This window comes from Salvelinus alpinus, chromosome 1, assembly GCF_045679555.1.
Source record: "Salvelinus alpinus chromosome 1, SLU_Salpinus.1, whole genome shotgun sequence".
NCBI lineage: Eukaryota > Metazoa > Chordata > Actinopteri > Salmoniformes > Salmonidae > Salvelinus > Salvelinus alpinus.
The window spans coordinates 98,459,959-98,474,352 of record NC_092086.1 but is presented as its reverse complement, the minus strand read 5'-3'; the positions used below and the strand labels follow the sequence as shown (position 1 = coordinate 98,474,352).

The window sequence follows — 14,394 nt, the reverse complement described above, 5'->3', positions numbered from 1 at the left end:
GATCAATGAAATGGGCTATCAGTCTACTCAATACCCAATATATTTTTTCCTAACATCCTCCTCAGAGTTATCAGACTCCAAAACATCCACACAGTATTGTTTTTCTTCTGGAATAGTGTTCAATACACATAGGTTGACAATAAATGTGGCTCAATTCACAGTTGTTTCAGTCTCGCAATGAGCTATGATGCTAATGTTCTCTGGGTGTCACTGATAACCCAAATCATTGATCCACAATCCATAGAGGCTGCACAGTGAAATAAGAATGCCCCCAATGCAATTCTAAAGTCTAATACATCCAGTGTGATTTCAACAGATTTTTGTCAAATTAAACTTTTGTTGAATTTATATGAGAACATTTCAACCTCGTTTAGCATGATTTATTCCAGTATGGCATGATTCCACTATTTGTATTGTTTGCATTTGACATTCATTGAGAGACCTTTATGTTGAAGGCAAACAGCAAATTCCACTGTTTTGGCTAATCTTTATTGTGGTTAGCTTCACATAGGTGTGTCCGACCACCATTAATCAAATTAGATCCGTTTTATAAATTAGGGGTATTTTAGATGATGACATTTAGCTAGATAGTCAGCTAGCTAACTATAGCTACTGAAACAGATTGTCGTTTTGTTATGTTTTTGGGGAAGAACATTGTTTGCATCCATCAGCTAGCTAGCTTTTTTTACGACCAGCACTGTCTCTAGAGCTTGGGTAAGTGTGTCTGCACTCGTGCAGCAGCGGCACGGGCGCCAGACACAACTTTACCAGCATCATAGCATACATATTGGTGAATCGTTGTGACATATGAAATACGAGTGATAGTGTAATCAATGTGTAATAACTAAGTCAAAAATGAAATGTTAAATTATTATGTGACGTGCAGTCATATTCGGGTCCTGATTGGTCAACATGCTTATTTGACACGTCAAATAGTGTTATTATCTTTTTTGACACTCAAAGACCCAAACGGCGTTCCATACTATACAGTGTTTGTTTACATGTACAATGTTTACAAACATTGGAGAAAACCAAGCTTATATTTTGGGTTCTCATGGAGTGTGACAGTTTATAAGTTATATTATTTTATAAGTTAGCATTTATATGTTATATTCTTCAAGAATCAATTGATATATAATTTAGTCCAAACATTGATGTAGCAACTACAGATGGACCCTTTTAAGTCTATCAAAAGTGTGCGAGTTTGAGCATATGTCCATTAGGCCTATGGATTTATTTTAGCAGCATGAATTGGATTGAGCAATTAAAGCCCTACTTTTATTCCATAGGCTTGGATCCGCACTATGCAGCTGTTACAAGAGCGCATTTTTCACTGGCTGTCCACAGGTTTCAAAAACAATGATTGATAGGCAGCTTAAACTTCTTGAATTCAACCATTATGGGTTCAGCTACACATTTTAGATTTGTGAACAGCCATCCACAACAACCACAATCTGTAAGGCGCAAATAGCTAAATGAGAGAGCAGCAGTGTGATTCACATCAATGCGCTATGTAGATATCAATAATAAGTGATAACCGTATCACCGTAGACTACACCACTGCTGTCATCCTTACCTACAAGCGTTTATTCAAATTGGTTAATCTTTGGATGACGACAGCAGTCTCACTATTGGAAGACATAGCTTGGACTGTAGCCTACAAAATCCTATTCTTGCTCTTTTCCCGCGATTGATCAAACTAATTTGGTGTGTCATCATAGTGGTCTCTGATTTGTGGTCAGACTCGCTCAGGTGGAACAAACTTAAACGTTCGAATTTTTTCAATGCTGATTTCAATGTCATTGAGAAAACAGAAGTGTCCGATTTTTTTTCTCGCAAACATCCTTTCTGAATGTAAAAGTAATCCTTGAAGTAATCATCACATTTTTCAAAAGTATCCAATCTGATTACAATATTTTTGCTGATAATGTAAAATGCTGTTTATTCAGTCTATGGAGATGAATACACAGGGGATTAGTTGGAGAGCAAGAAGCATGGTACTACTGTTGCATGACATAGCCTAAATTTTGCACACATCATTTATTTTGAGGTATTAGGCCTAGGTTTAAAGGCGTTGCATGGTTAACCCTCCATCTGCATTGGCCGTGCAGCATTTAGGGTGATATGGCCTCTGTAGGGCATTCACACTTCTTGCGCTTCACGGAACAGTGCAGAGCTGTTGTGAAGGAAGTTGTCAAGGAAGTGAGTTTGTGTTTATACTAGACCTCCCGCCCCCACTTACCATCAACCAATCATGTCAATGCGGAGCCCTCTGCATTGTTAAAACATTTTCGTTATGCATGGCGATGCGGTACAGAGCTCAATTTGGCAACTGTATGTCTCAAAAGGCTCGGCAATGGCGTCACACCATCCATACCGCGCCTCCGACCACCTTTCGGATCAAGCATAAATTCTCTTTTACTGCGTCACCATTTAGACCCATGGGCCGTGACTGGTTCTCTCCATTTAAAAAAATAATCTTTCAACAGGTAATAAGGATGTAGCTATAGGACCTACACTTTTTTCCTTTCCCACTATACTGTATCTGAGGGAGAATGGCTGAAGACAAACATCACGGACAGGGCATGTTTCGTCTAGGTAGAGGAATATTACCTTACATGGAAGTCTCATGACTGTCACCACGGGTGCGTTCAAGACAAAGTTGATTTCCAGTGTGTAAATGGAGAGGTGAGGTAGATTAAGTAATTGTAGCCTACATTTGCATGCATCTTTATTAGTGTAGATGAGCTGTCCACAACTTTGACAATTTGTCTGTAATTCAATGAAACACTGAAATAACGAAATATTGCACACAAGTCTGTTACTACTGTGGAAACAGCGATTCGTTCATAAAAAAATTGATTTGGTGAAACAAAGTGAATGAATTCAGTTTGGATTTGTATGGATTTGGGTGTAAACTATAACAGTATGTCAGGTTTTGAGATTGGCTTCAACACAAATTAGTGAATCAAGGAAAAAAACGGTATGAAAGCAACTGGAAGTTATTTTACCTGGACAAAGGTCAGCTTTATGAGGGCTTCTGGGTGGACGCAGTGGCCAAAGCAGTGGCCAAATGTGGAACAGTGTCGGACTTTGGAAGAGAAGAGGCAACAACAACGACAATATACACAACTCCTAAGGTACATACTTTGTATTTTGAAGCATTTAAAAGTTTGTCTTTTACTTGGTGTTGCAGGTGTGGTGCTGAGCCCCCTAGCAGACCAGGGTTCAAATACTATTTCAAATATCTCAATTACTTTCACATACATTTCAAAGTATTCTGATATTTATTTGAAAAGACAAGTAGTTGAATATTGGAATGTATTTGGAAAGTATTGGCAGCTATTTGAAAATACTCAAATACACTTCCATGCATTTAACCCAGGTATTTGAAAATACTTTTAAATTACTTCCAAAATAATTGCTTCAGGCCACATTATTTGAAAAATAAAGAAAAAATCATAAAATACACATGTATTTGAACCCAGGTCTGGTGATGATCAATTCACTGTATGGTGAGGTGTCCCACTTTTCTCTGCTTAAGGTACATCTGTTGGATGTAAGATCAGTTTTAATGGAAACACAGTCAACGTACCAGTGAATAGGACATACCACAGAAGGACAACAGGAGGACCACCCTAAAGTGCTTCATCTCTGTTGATCTCTGGACACGTAGTAAAATGCCATAATTTAACAAATAAAGAGAGCACATCATGAGTAAGATCTTAGTAACTTTACTTCTCTGAAACAGGACCACTGAACATGATCAGACTTGTAATGAGGTCACAGCACCATCTGTCTATCATTCCCCAATGGCAATTTGAGGTATTAAAAAATGTATCCTAGAAGCAAAACAAAAAGCAAATGGTTACATGGTTTAAGGATGTTCTATATTTACCAAGACCTACCAACTTAGTGTGCAAACAAGTCAGAGGGTGCACGTTTGACAGGAAATTAAAGCAACATAACACCTTTTACAAAGCAAATTGTGTTGAGAAAATATGTGCAGTTCATTTCTGTATTCACTGTTTAAGCAGCAGTGAAAATAGCTTTATGTCACAAAAACATTGTTCAGACAACCATGGTACAAATTTTTTAATTGAATAACAAATAGTTTACATAATAGTAAACTGTTGTGAGTTTATGCAGTAACATTTGGACTACAAATAACTTAAGCAGGCCGATTACATTTAATATCAAACATTAACTCTAAAAAGTAAAAATCAGAACATTAGGTTGAATACGGAACATATTCACCTCTTACAGAAGTAATGCCACATTCAAGACAACTCGGAACTTACATTTCCTGCTTGGAAACTCGTTGTAGAAAGATGAGAAATGGGTTTCCCAGGAAGCTCTACGCAAATTTTAACTTGCGAGGTTCAGAGTTGTCTTAAACACAATAAGACCTTCAGTGGTGCTCATAACAATAAAGCAAGCCACCTTGTCACAATAGATTGTTAATGAGAGCCCTCTTCAGCCCCATGCATTATTACCTGCAAGGTAAATGGAATTTTAAAAAACTGTCCACAATACAAACGCTCCAAGTGCCAGTTAAGACAGTGTTTTTTTTCTGTTGAAAATGTGTACATGCGTTAAGTGGCATAGTTTTACAGTTATATGCAAGTAAAAAATCTAGAAATGTGAACATTTCAAACAGTGAATAGCACAACACTTTCATATAAATGATGCAGTGTTTTTAATAGAAATGTCAAACTAATGGCAAAAGTATTGTCGTGGTAGAGATATCTATCTTGTCAGAGTGGTCAGTCTTTAAGGGAATTGAGAGCTGGGGGATTGCATGAGGGACTCCCCTCTGCCGTCCAGCTCATTCTGCAGCCTGGTCAGGTTGGATAGCTCCTCCAGCTCCTGGAACTGTCTGTCTGTCTTGTGGCTGACAAGGGAACGGTAGAAATGTACAGCAAATACTATAAATATCAGGCCAAAAGGCACCATGATGGAGGTGGAGGTGATGGCAGCAGCCACACCTGCAGATATGGTCCCATTGTTGGGATTGTGGTTCTTAGGCCTAATGGGTAGAAATTTGACCCAGCAGAGGAGTACAACCTCAGCCAGGAAGAGCAGGGTGCCAATGACTGTAGAGAAGGCCCAGGCCAGCTCGATGTGGTGGTGCATTCTCTCATGTGGAGACTCCTTCACGGAGTTGAGGTTGTGAACGTTGCTGACTGCCTCAATGTTAGGCAGGATGCAGGTACTAACCATCAGGGCAAAAAGGTGAACAGCCACCAACACAGTGGTGCAGGCACTGAAGGCAATGAGGAGACCAGGTGGGTAAGGATAGGTTGTGTCCAACTGAACCTCCACCATTGCTACCTAGAGAGGAGAAAGGGATAGTAACAGTATGAAATGTATATCAGAGAAAATTAGCATTCATGACAGAACGTCTGGAACTAGAGATCTATAAAAGGGGGAAAAACGTGCTGTCAAAATTCCATCCAGACATGATCTTCCCAAATGAAGAAAAACTGCAATGCAAAACTAGGGGGTGCAAAGAATCTATACAACATGAGATGAATACACAAGGATTCTGCTTTTGGATTATGCCTAGCTGTCATCCTACTATGGACATCAAAGACTTGCCTTTGCTGCAATGCATCTTTGGGCGAGTATATTCCTTACCATAGCGAACCCAGATAGTAGAGCAGACGTTCGACTGGAAGCCTTCAGTTTTGCTCGACTCAAGTAAAGCTTCCTCCAAGACAGTGCTTGCAATGAATGCTCGTTCAGACTCATTGTGCCGCTGAAATTGAATAGACTGAACAGGCGTTGTTTGATTCGTATGTGGCTGTTTAATAAAAACGATAGGCGTTAGCTAGCCAGAGATAACATCCTCGGTGTCCAAATAAATTGATGTAGAAATTGGCAGCAGTTCAGATACTTTCAATCGACTTTCGCTAGCGCTATGTTGACATTAAATAATGGCAAAGTATTGTAAGCATAACGCTGTTTAAACTTCATACCGTCTACTTCCTCTGCAGCGCCTCTGAACCGAACATCTAGACCCTGCGGTTTCGCTCGAGCTGGCTGCACCCATAAGCCACTGCGGCGAAGCTTAATAAACTACGCACAATTCTGCCTATCCATAATAAGTATAATAAGTTAGTTGGATCATACAAACAAAAATACATTAAACTTTCACATGGTAACTAGTTACCCTGAAACGATATTTATAGTGCGTACAATAATTTGGTTACTGTCATTAGTCAGTCATGCAGGGCCACTCGTGGAAAATAGAACCTGGCTATCTGAAACGTATGCCGGTGAAGAATGCGAACCAAACAGTGTCAGTTATACTTGCAAATTATTTATAATAATTTGAACGACAGTGGATGATTATAATTTAGCCATTCGCATGACACGTTGATACAAATGTCTAGCTACTAACTAACAATTTGCAATAATCAATTGAATAATTTTAGACAATGTTCCCACGGCCCATTGTGCCCAAGAGCGTACATGCATGCAATATATCCATATTGAGGGATCTAAACTAGAGCTAGCATGCATGCGGACTCCAAGCAGCTTTTGTTGTGTATGCAATTGCAGGTCTATGACAGACCGCGAAATAGTCGGCGAAATAAATGTAATAGCATTTGTTTGTTATACATTCAGAACTATTTTCATAGTTGACGTGAAGAATAAGTAGTGTGGGAGGTGACGCATGACGTTGTCCAACAATGTTTTGATTCTGTCGGTGACGTTATCCAGCACAAAACAAATATGGTTACCACTTAGTTGAGTCGAAACGCAGTGATAATTAGTTTAAATGTGATTATTATCATTTTTAAATGAAGGGCTGAACAGATACACTAGGCAAGGGCTCAGATCATGGAAGCTGGTGCAGATTCTGGACGCAAGCTGGTGTGTAGCATTATTACCCTATTCTAGCATAGCTAGCCTCGCTTTTAACTGGACTAGCTAGCTAGGTTAGCTGAGATATCAGTGGTAGCCTAGCTTATCATAATTTCATTGACCCTCAGAACAGAAGATGTCATAGGTTGTTAAAATTTGACAAACGTCAGCTTTATGTAGTTACTTAGGCTATATTTTACTTGGTAAATTCTAGACGTCATTCACAATCCCACTCAGACTCTGCCTACCGTTGTTATTGTGCATCTTAGCACGTTATGTTAATGTTTGTCTTGGACATAACGAGTGAGGTTATTAACTAGCATTGTTTAATCATCTGTAAAGGTGTTTGCAGCTAAAGGCCCACCTACAACCACAAATACAGCATAGCCACGTGCACCACTGTTTTATTGTTATCTCTCTCGAGCCTACATAAGATAATGTACTGCCTGGCCTTTGCTTTTTCTAATTTGATACGACCGCCCTTATTCAAAGCTATACTTGCATGTTCATTATATACTCTAGTACTTTAAGAACATTATTGGTAAGACGTGATAAATATTGACTCATACTTTTATAACCTGTATTTTCATTCCTCTACTAGCGCTCCATCTGCCGGACAATGTACGACGAAAATGAGGACTTCTCTGACGTTGAAGAAATTGCAAATGTCAGGGGTTTTAATCTGGAGGAGAAACTTGTTAGTAATTCGTATAACAGACATTTCGTTCAATTGATGGACGGCAAAGGTAATTTAAAATAAAATGCTTAATTCGTAATTTTAGCCTACCACACGCACTGTCCCCTCACTGGTGGACATGCTTAAAGGCCAGTGCAGTCAAAAATGTAATTTTCTTGTATTTCATATATTTCCACACTGAGGTTGGAATAATACTGTGATACTGCCCATTTAGTGTAAGAGCTGTTTGAAAAGACTGCCTGAAATTTCAGCCTGTTTTGGTAGGATGGAGTTGTGGTGTGCCTTGTGACATCACCAAGTGGTAAATTAGTTAATACACCAATAAGAAAGAGCATTCCAAACCTCTGCCAATAACAGCTAGTTTTCCCATTTTCCCCTCCCCACTCAGACCACTCCCAGACAGTCTTAGGAAAATGATTGCTTGAGAAATTGGTCTTTGCTAAGAAGCTACTGTAGCTACTTTTTTTTGCATTTTAATTGAAAACAATCACAGCAAGGTACTTAATTGTTACCGAGAAATGATTTGATATCGAGATAAAAAATGTCTGCATTGGGCCTTTAAAATGTTCTTCCTTTTCATCCATTGCATTCACACACATTAGGGGAGAAGTTACATTTGGTTAATTTGTTTTTGTGCAGGATGTCCTCACACATCTATGGCAGTGTTTAGACAGGCAGCTGAATTCTGATATTTTTTCCACTAATTTGTCTTTTGACCAATCACAACAGATCTTTTCACATCAGATCTTTTTCAGAGCTGATCTGATTGGTCAAAAGACCAATTAGTGAAGAGAAAAAAAGACCAGAATTGGGCTGCCTGTCTAAACGCAGACATTGAGACGCACACAAATTGTACTCTACTGTACCATGTGCAGAGTGAAGTTATAATGAACACCTACACTTTTTTTATTCTCAGATTTCACTTATGAGTATGTTCAAAGAGAAGCACTTCAGACCCCTCTTATTTTCAAAGCCAAAGATGGACTGGGGCTCAGGTGAGAGATGAGTACAATATGAAGACATGTGAACAATAAAGTCCTATTTAGCCTATTAAATGTTCTTGTTTGCCTTGGTTAAATATTAGGTTTTGTGGAATGGTTTGAAGGTAATATGCTTATCTTGACTTTATTCTTGAAAAAATACAGAATGCCAGACCCGGAGTTCACCGTCAGTGAGATTAAGGGTTTGGTTGGTAAGTCTATCTTTTAAATATTAGGCATGGTACATATTCCTTTCACTGCATAAATCCTTCTCTTAGACTCATCATTTAGTTTGGACAGCAGTGCCCACACTGTACTCAACAATACCCTGCATTTGTTGATGAATGAAAAGCATGCTGCCGGAAAAGGTGTCAAGTCAAAAAGTGTGTGGGTGTTGATGGAAACTTTTTTTAAAGCCTGTAATGCAGGGTTAGATGACTCACTTTACCAAGATGCATTTCAGAAATTTCCAGTGCAGACACAACACACATAGGCCTATCCATCTATATTACAGAAAGTCAGACTGAAATCAGTTACAGTTAAATGCCACTTTTTATTTAGGCTTTTTACTTAATTACCTCTAATAGGATCTCTCATGTGACCTGGTAGTGTTCAGGTTTACGGTAAGACTGCTGTGTTTGTGTTTGCAGGTAGCCGTCGTGCCGTTGATGTGATGGACGTGAGCACTCAGAAAGGCTCTGAGATGAGCATGGCCCAGTTTGTCCGCTACTATGAGACGCCTGAGGAGGAGCGGGACAAACTCTTTAATGTTATCAGCCTGGAGTTCAGTCACACCAAACTGGAGAACCTCGTCAAGAGGCCCACTGTGGTAAGATGGCACCGGCAGTTTTTGATTCATTTATCCATTATGAACAAGGGCAAATTTGATAGTGAATGCCAACTGTCAACTCTCTCTTATAGGTGGATCTAGTGGACTGGGTGGACAACATGTGGCCCCTTAAACTGAAACAAAGACAAACTGAAGCCACTAATGTCATCTCAGAGATGAAGTACCCCAAAGTACAGAAGTAAGTAATTTGTCTTTTAGAAATTCAGTTAGTTATTGTGTGCAATGACAACGTTTCTTTTGATGTGTGGACCTGTTACAAAAATGCAGTTGATTGTACATAACAGGAAAACGCTGAAGCACAGGCCAAAGTTTATTTTAAAAAGCTGTGAGAAAATTGCTGCTTTGCTGGGAGGAAATATTAGCTTACTCCTCCTTTTTCCAAAGTCCCTTTGCCCTCTCTCTTTTAGCCCCCTGCTGTCATTCACTTCCTCTGATGGTTGCTAGGCAGCAGGGCTCCTTCATGGTAGAGGGCGGTTCTTCACAGGATGCCGAAGTGACTTCATGGCTCCTCTTCAGCCAATCAGCTACCAGCATTATGACATAGACATAATTCAAGAGCCAATTGTGCCCTCCCATTCGCCCTCACTCTTCCCCTCTCTCTTTCTAGCTCTCTTTCACTCTAATATTCTCTCTCCTACTCTCACTCCTCTCTATTTTTTACTTAATGGTGCAGGGCAGAAATAAAATCCGGAGCAGTTCTCTCCTGTCTGGTCGGTGACTAGCGGGTGGGGTGGGGGGTGGTCCTGAGCGAACTGGGTCAGAGAGAGGAATAGCTATCGGGTACGTCTGTCTTTTATTGGGAAAAGCTGTTCAGATCGAGAGATGTCGGGAGTACTCTATCATGTCATTTGATTTATTTACACTGTCTTTAATGGAGACGCTCAAGGGCTGGTGTGATTGATCGTGAGTGGTGTTTTGTAGTGGGATGTTGGGCTTCAATAGCCCAGGGTCTGCTCACTCTCTGTCCAGAGGAGAGCTGCAAACTGCTGTACAATAGGCTGGGGATCTGTGTGTGTGATTATGTGAGTGTCTCACAGGTTCAGCAGATGGGCCCTCAGTGAAGTCTGTAAGCCATACAGTATTATGCGTCTCAACATGTTCTGTTGAGTGTCGGTGATATGTGTCTATATGGATGAGGTGACCTTCTCCCTCTGAGTGGGAGCATTTATAATGTGCTTACACTGGCAGTTTCCACCATTACCTCAGTCAAGGTCATACTCCGGTCTCCAGCCCATGTGAACCCTCTCCTCCGGTGTCTCTGTGGGAAGGTGCAGATACACTGCTGTGGGATGGATGACAAGCCTGTATCTGTCTGACTGGCCTCATACAGTAAGAGTCAGCCGGGGCTGGAGAACTATAACTTAGCCATAGACTTATGTAACTAGACCAAATCAAATGATATGTATGGACAAAATGAGCCAGGGTTTATGTTGATCAGTGCCAGGTATATAATTAATATATGGTTTATTCATCACTAATTTTGGATGTCCCATGGCTTGAAGAGTGGAATTTCTACCCTACCATATCCACAGTAGAAGTATCACAGCCTTTTTACTAGGGCTGTGATGATACCAGTATCACCATTTTTTCAGACAAAAATGGAAACATGAAGCAGACCAAAACTCTAAAATATTGTGTGCTATAGCTTGGAATTATTATTTTTTTGACTCTGGAGGACAACATAATGATGTTTGTTTCCAACATTAGGGCTGTGATACTGGTATCGTCTCGTCCCAAACTTTTTATTTGGCCTTTAAAAAAAATCTATCACACACTCTGTGTGGTATGCACTTGTTATTAGCTGATTTCAATCTGATAAACCTTGAGCGTAGACTAACTGTGCTGGCTGCAAAATGATACCAGGAGAACAGATGCACCATTTTACAGTAACCTACATACAAATCAAACCACCTAACAAAAATCATGGCTGTGGCTCTAACAATAATGTGCCATGTAATGATAGTATGGCCGGGATGATACCAGTATCGTGATACTCATTAGTATCGTGGCAAGGAAACAAAACACGAAGTGTATTTAACAACTTTAGGAAAACAGCACTAATGTTGGGAGAAAAAAATAAAAATTTGGTCATTCAGTCACATTCATTTATTTTCCAAGCTGTAGCACATTAAGTTACATACAGATGGTTTTTAAAGGACCAAATAGTTTTGTCTGCTTCGTGTTTTCAGTTTTGTAATGGAAAAAATATTGCGATATTGGTATCGTCCCGGTCGTAAATGATAGTGTTCCATTTTCTCCACTGAAGCCCTGGAGTCATAGCCTCGCAAGCCGCCTGATTTCGCGAGCTTACATAGTTTTACTATAGCGCAGCGGTAATCATTCTGGTTTATATGAGGCTACTGGAGTCAGTGGTCGGGTCCCATTCTATTAATAGACCTGTTCTCATTCTTATCTTACTGAATGATTTATGTCCCACGGAGCCCTAATCATTCCACAATTAACTTCCAGAGGAGAGGCTGTTGTGAGTGATTCTCTTAGCTTATTTGTGGTTACTGATTTTTTGTTGTTGTTGGTGTTTGTTGGAATAGGGTACTGGCAGTTGTAGTACAGTAGAGCGTAGCGGATTTCAAACAGATATTGTGGTTGAGCTGCTTGTTTCTTAGAAATTAATCACTTAGAAATTAATCACAAAGACATTTTCATCCAAATAGCTTTCAAATTCAGTTGTACATTGCACAGCTGGAATGTTGAAATGGTACAATTACTGTATAGTTTCTGGGGTAAGAACAATTAACAAAAAATGAGCTCGCTTAACATTTCTAACACACTTTTTTGAAATAATTGGTGACTATACTTGGTGGCTGTACTGCACATCTTTTATTTCCCCCCTTTCGGTTTCTGATGTTCATTCAGCTCAGCCCCTAACCCATAGTCTTCTTAGTTACATTTTAGTCATTTAGCAGATGCTCTTATCCAGAGCGACTTACAGGAGCAATTAGGGTTAAGTGCCTTGCTCAAGGGCACATCAACATATTTTTCACCTAGTCGGCTCAGTGATTCCAGCCAGGGACCTTTTGGTTACTGGCCCAACGCTCTTAACGTCTAGGCTGTCAAACAAAGAAAATATGCTCCCCTAGGTGCGTCATAACTATTCAGATCCAGTGGGTCATCATTCACCCCTCTCATGTCCCTCTGTAGGTACTGTTTGATGAGCGTGAAGGGCTGCTATACTGACTTCCACATTGATTTCGGGGGCACGTCTGTGTGGTATCACGTTTTCAAGGGAGGAAAGGTAAGTTGTCATGTTTGTTTTCCAGATTGTATGTGGCAAAATAGTGCATCCTGAGGCTCTCTCGTATACCGTCCCCCAATCCTGGTACTGTACATGTATCCTATTTCTGTAGAGGCGCTACAAGTGAACCCGTTCCCTGTTTGTCTCAGCGATTGCTGCAGAGTCAGCAGACATCAGAGGATTGTTGCTAGGGTGTCCGTATGCACACCTTTGACGGATCACATTATACAAACTTGCAAAGGTCAAGCTAGGGCATGAAGAGGAAGCGAGGGGGAAGAACATTATGTGAAAGGATGAGCAAATCTCCGAAATGTGCTGACTTCTCTAATATAAGCTGTAACCTTGAGAAATATATCGCCCTTGTTTTTAGATGACAACCAAAGCCACATCCCCAACTTTTATCTCCCTGTCCTGTGCTCAGGTGTTCTGGCTGGTGCCTCCGACACCTCATAACCTTGCCCTGTATGAGGACTGGGTTCTGTCAGGCAAGCAGAGTGACGTCTTCCTGGGAGATCGTGCAGATGGCTGCCAGAGAGTTGAGCTAAAACAGGGCTACACCTTCTTCATCCCCTCCGGTGAGCTGCCTAGCATTTTGTTTTGATCTATTCCTATCATAATATCATTAATATCATTGTAACAAACCATACAGTACATGCACTGCTTTATTCAGGCATGTGTTTGAGAACATGTTTGGGCATACCATGTCTGTCTGCCTGAGCATGTTTTGAGTGGGTCAGCTGGTTCTCATGATGTTTGGCTGGCTGTCCCGTTTCAGGCTGGATTCATGCAGTCTACACCCCCGAGGACACACTGGTGTTCGGTGGCAACATTCTGCACAGCTTTAACATTCCCATGCAACTCTCAATCTATGAGATAGAGAACAGGACTAAGGTAGGCTGTCTCATACAGGTGTTCCAGTACTGACGCTTCACTCCACCTTTGACCTGCTCCATTAGTGAAACCATTAGACATTTACATTTACATTTAAGTCATTTAGCAGACGCTCTTATCCAGAGCGACTTACAAATTGGAAAGTTCATACATATTCATCCTGGTCCCCCCGTGGGGAATGAACCCACAACCCTGGCGTTGCAAGCGCCATGCTCTACCAACTGAGCCACACGGGACCACATTAGTGAAACTAAACTGTCTCTCTACAATGAAGATTGATGGGGAAAAAGCCTCACCTCATACAAACAAGTCTAGGTCACTTAGTTTGCTATGTCTGAGTATGAGAACTGAATAGTCCCTTCCTCAGCCCCTACCTCTGTTTTTTTACAAATCTGAACTGGATAGGTGAAATCCGAAATGTATATGAAAGAAGAAGTTGGGAAGCTAGGGATTGAAACAAGGCAGGAATGTGACACAAAGGCCCAGGTGCTGAAAATTCTGTCATTTGCATTACCATCCAATTGAGAAACAGACTGATGTGCTCATGATGGCGCGGATGAGGTCTGTGCCTGGAAGAAAATCCATCCATATTCATGTGGAAATAGTCTGTGACAGCGGTTCATGTAAAATCAGAATACAGCTCTAAAAGGGCAGAAATTAATCATGGAGCTTGTTGTGTCATATTGGCTTAATCTCTCGTGAAGAGATCCTGCGCGTAAACCGACGAATCTGACACTGATTATTTGGAAGTATAATTGGACAAAGGCGGTGCTTAAGCAATTTTAAACTCCAGGGGTGATCAACACAGGTTTAATTAGTGGAGGGGAGGGGGTTTTGGCTGAGAGTTTCT

At 40.6% G+C, this 14,394-nt stretch overlaps 2 protein-coding genes across 7 annotated transcripts in view; one reads left to right on the top strand and one right to left on the bottom strand.

Moving 5' to 3' along the window:
* The first annotated feature begins 2,293 nt into the window (after positions 1–2,293).
* The window catches only part of LOC139536095 (lysine-specific demethylase 2B-like), a 52,933-nt gene continuing 40,832 nt past the window's right edge, over positions 2,294–14,394 (top strand). For 3 of the 5 annotated variants that reach the window (XM_071336276.1, XM_071336259.1, XM_071336266.1), the window contains exons 1-9: positions 6,745–6,882; positions 7,475–7,619; positions 8,487–8,565; positions 8,716–8,762; positions 9,201–9,379; positions 9,472–9,578; positions 12,560–12,653; positions 13,075–13,228; positions 13,429–13,544. In XM_071336276.1, the coding sequence (XP_071192377.1) occupies positions 6,850–6,882; positions 7,475–7,619; positions 8,487–8,565; positions 8,716–8,762; positions 9,201–9,379; positions 9,472–9,578; positions 12,560–12,653; positions 13,075–13,228; positions 13,429–13,544 (954 nt within the window). In that variant the 5' untranslated portion in view covers positions 6,745–6,849. Of the gene's footprint in view, positions 3,141–6,721; positions 6,883–7,474; positions 7,620–8,486; positions 8,566–8,715; positions 8,763–9,200; positions 9,380–9,471; positions 9,579–12,559; positions 12,654–13,074; positions 13,229–13,428; positions 13,545–14,394 lie in introns of those variants that run through there. The other 2 variants (XM_071336286.1, XM_071336250.1) reach the window with 2 other exon arrangements.
* Positions 3,719–5,771, bottom strand: LOC139536136 (calcium release-activated calcium channel protein 1-like). 2 transcript variants are annotated; one of them, XM_071336367.1, is made up of 2 exons: positions 5,641–5,771; positions 3,719–5,334 (listed from the first exon to the last, which is right to left on the bottom strand). In XM_071336367.1, exons 1-2 carry the CDS (start codon positions 5,752–5,754, stop codon positions 4,774–4,776), a joined length of 675 nt encoding a protein of 224 aa, XP_071192468.1. In that variant the 5' UTR covers positions 5,755–5,771; the 3' UTR covers positions 3,719–4,773. The 2 variants fall into 2 exon arrangements, with proteins under 2 accessions (XP_071192468.1, XP_071192459.1); XM_071336358.1 differs by having other exon boundaries at positions 3,719–5,330; positions 5,598–5,754.

What these genes read in the sequence shown, in the direction of transcription:
- LOC139536136 (XM_071336358.1), bottom strand. Translation starts at nt 5,754, where the DNA reads ATGAGTCTGAACGAGCATTCATTGCAAGCACTGTCTTGGAGGAAGCTT. An exon ending in ATGCATTGCAGCAAAGGCAA is followed by an intron (nt 5,331 to 5,597) that starts GTCTTTGATGTC and finishes CTCTCTAGGTAG; the next exon opens with CAATGGTGGAGGTTCAGTTG.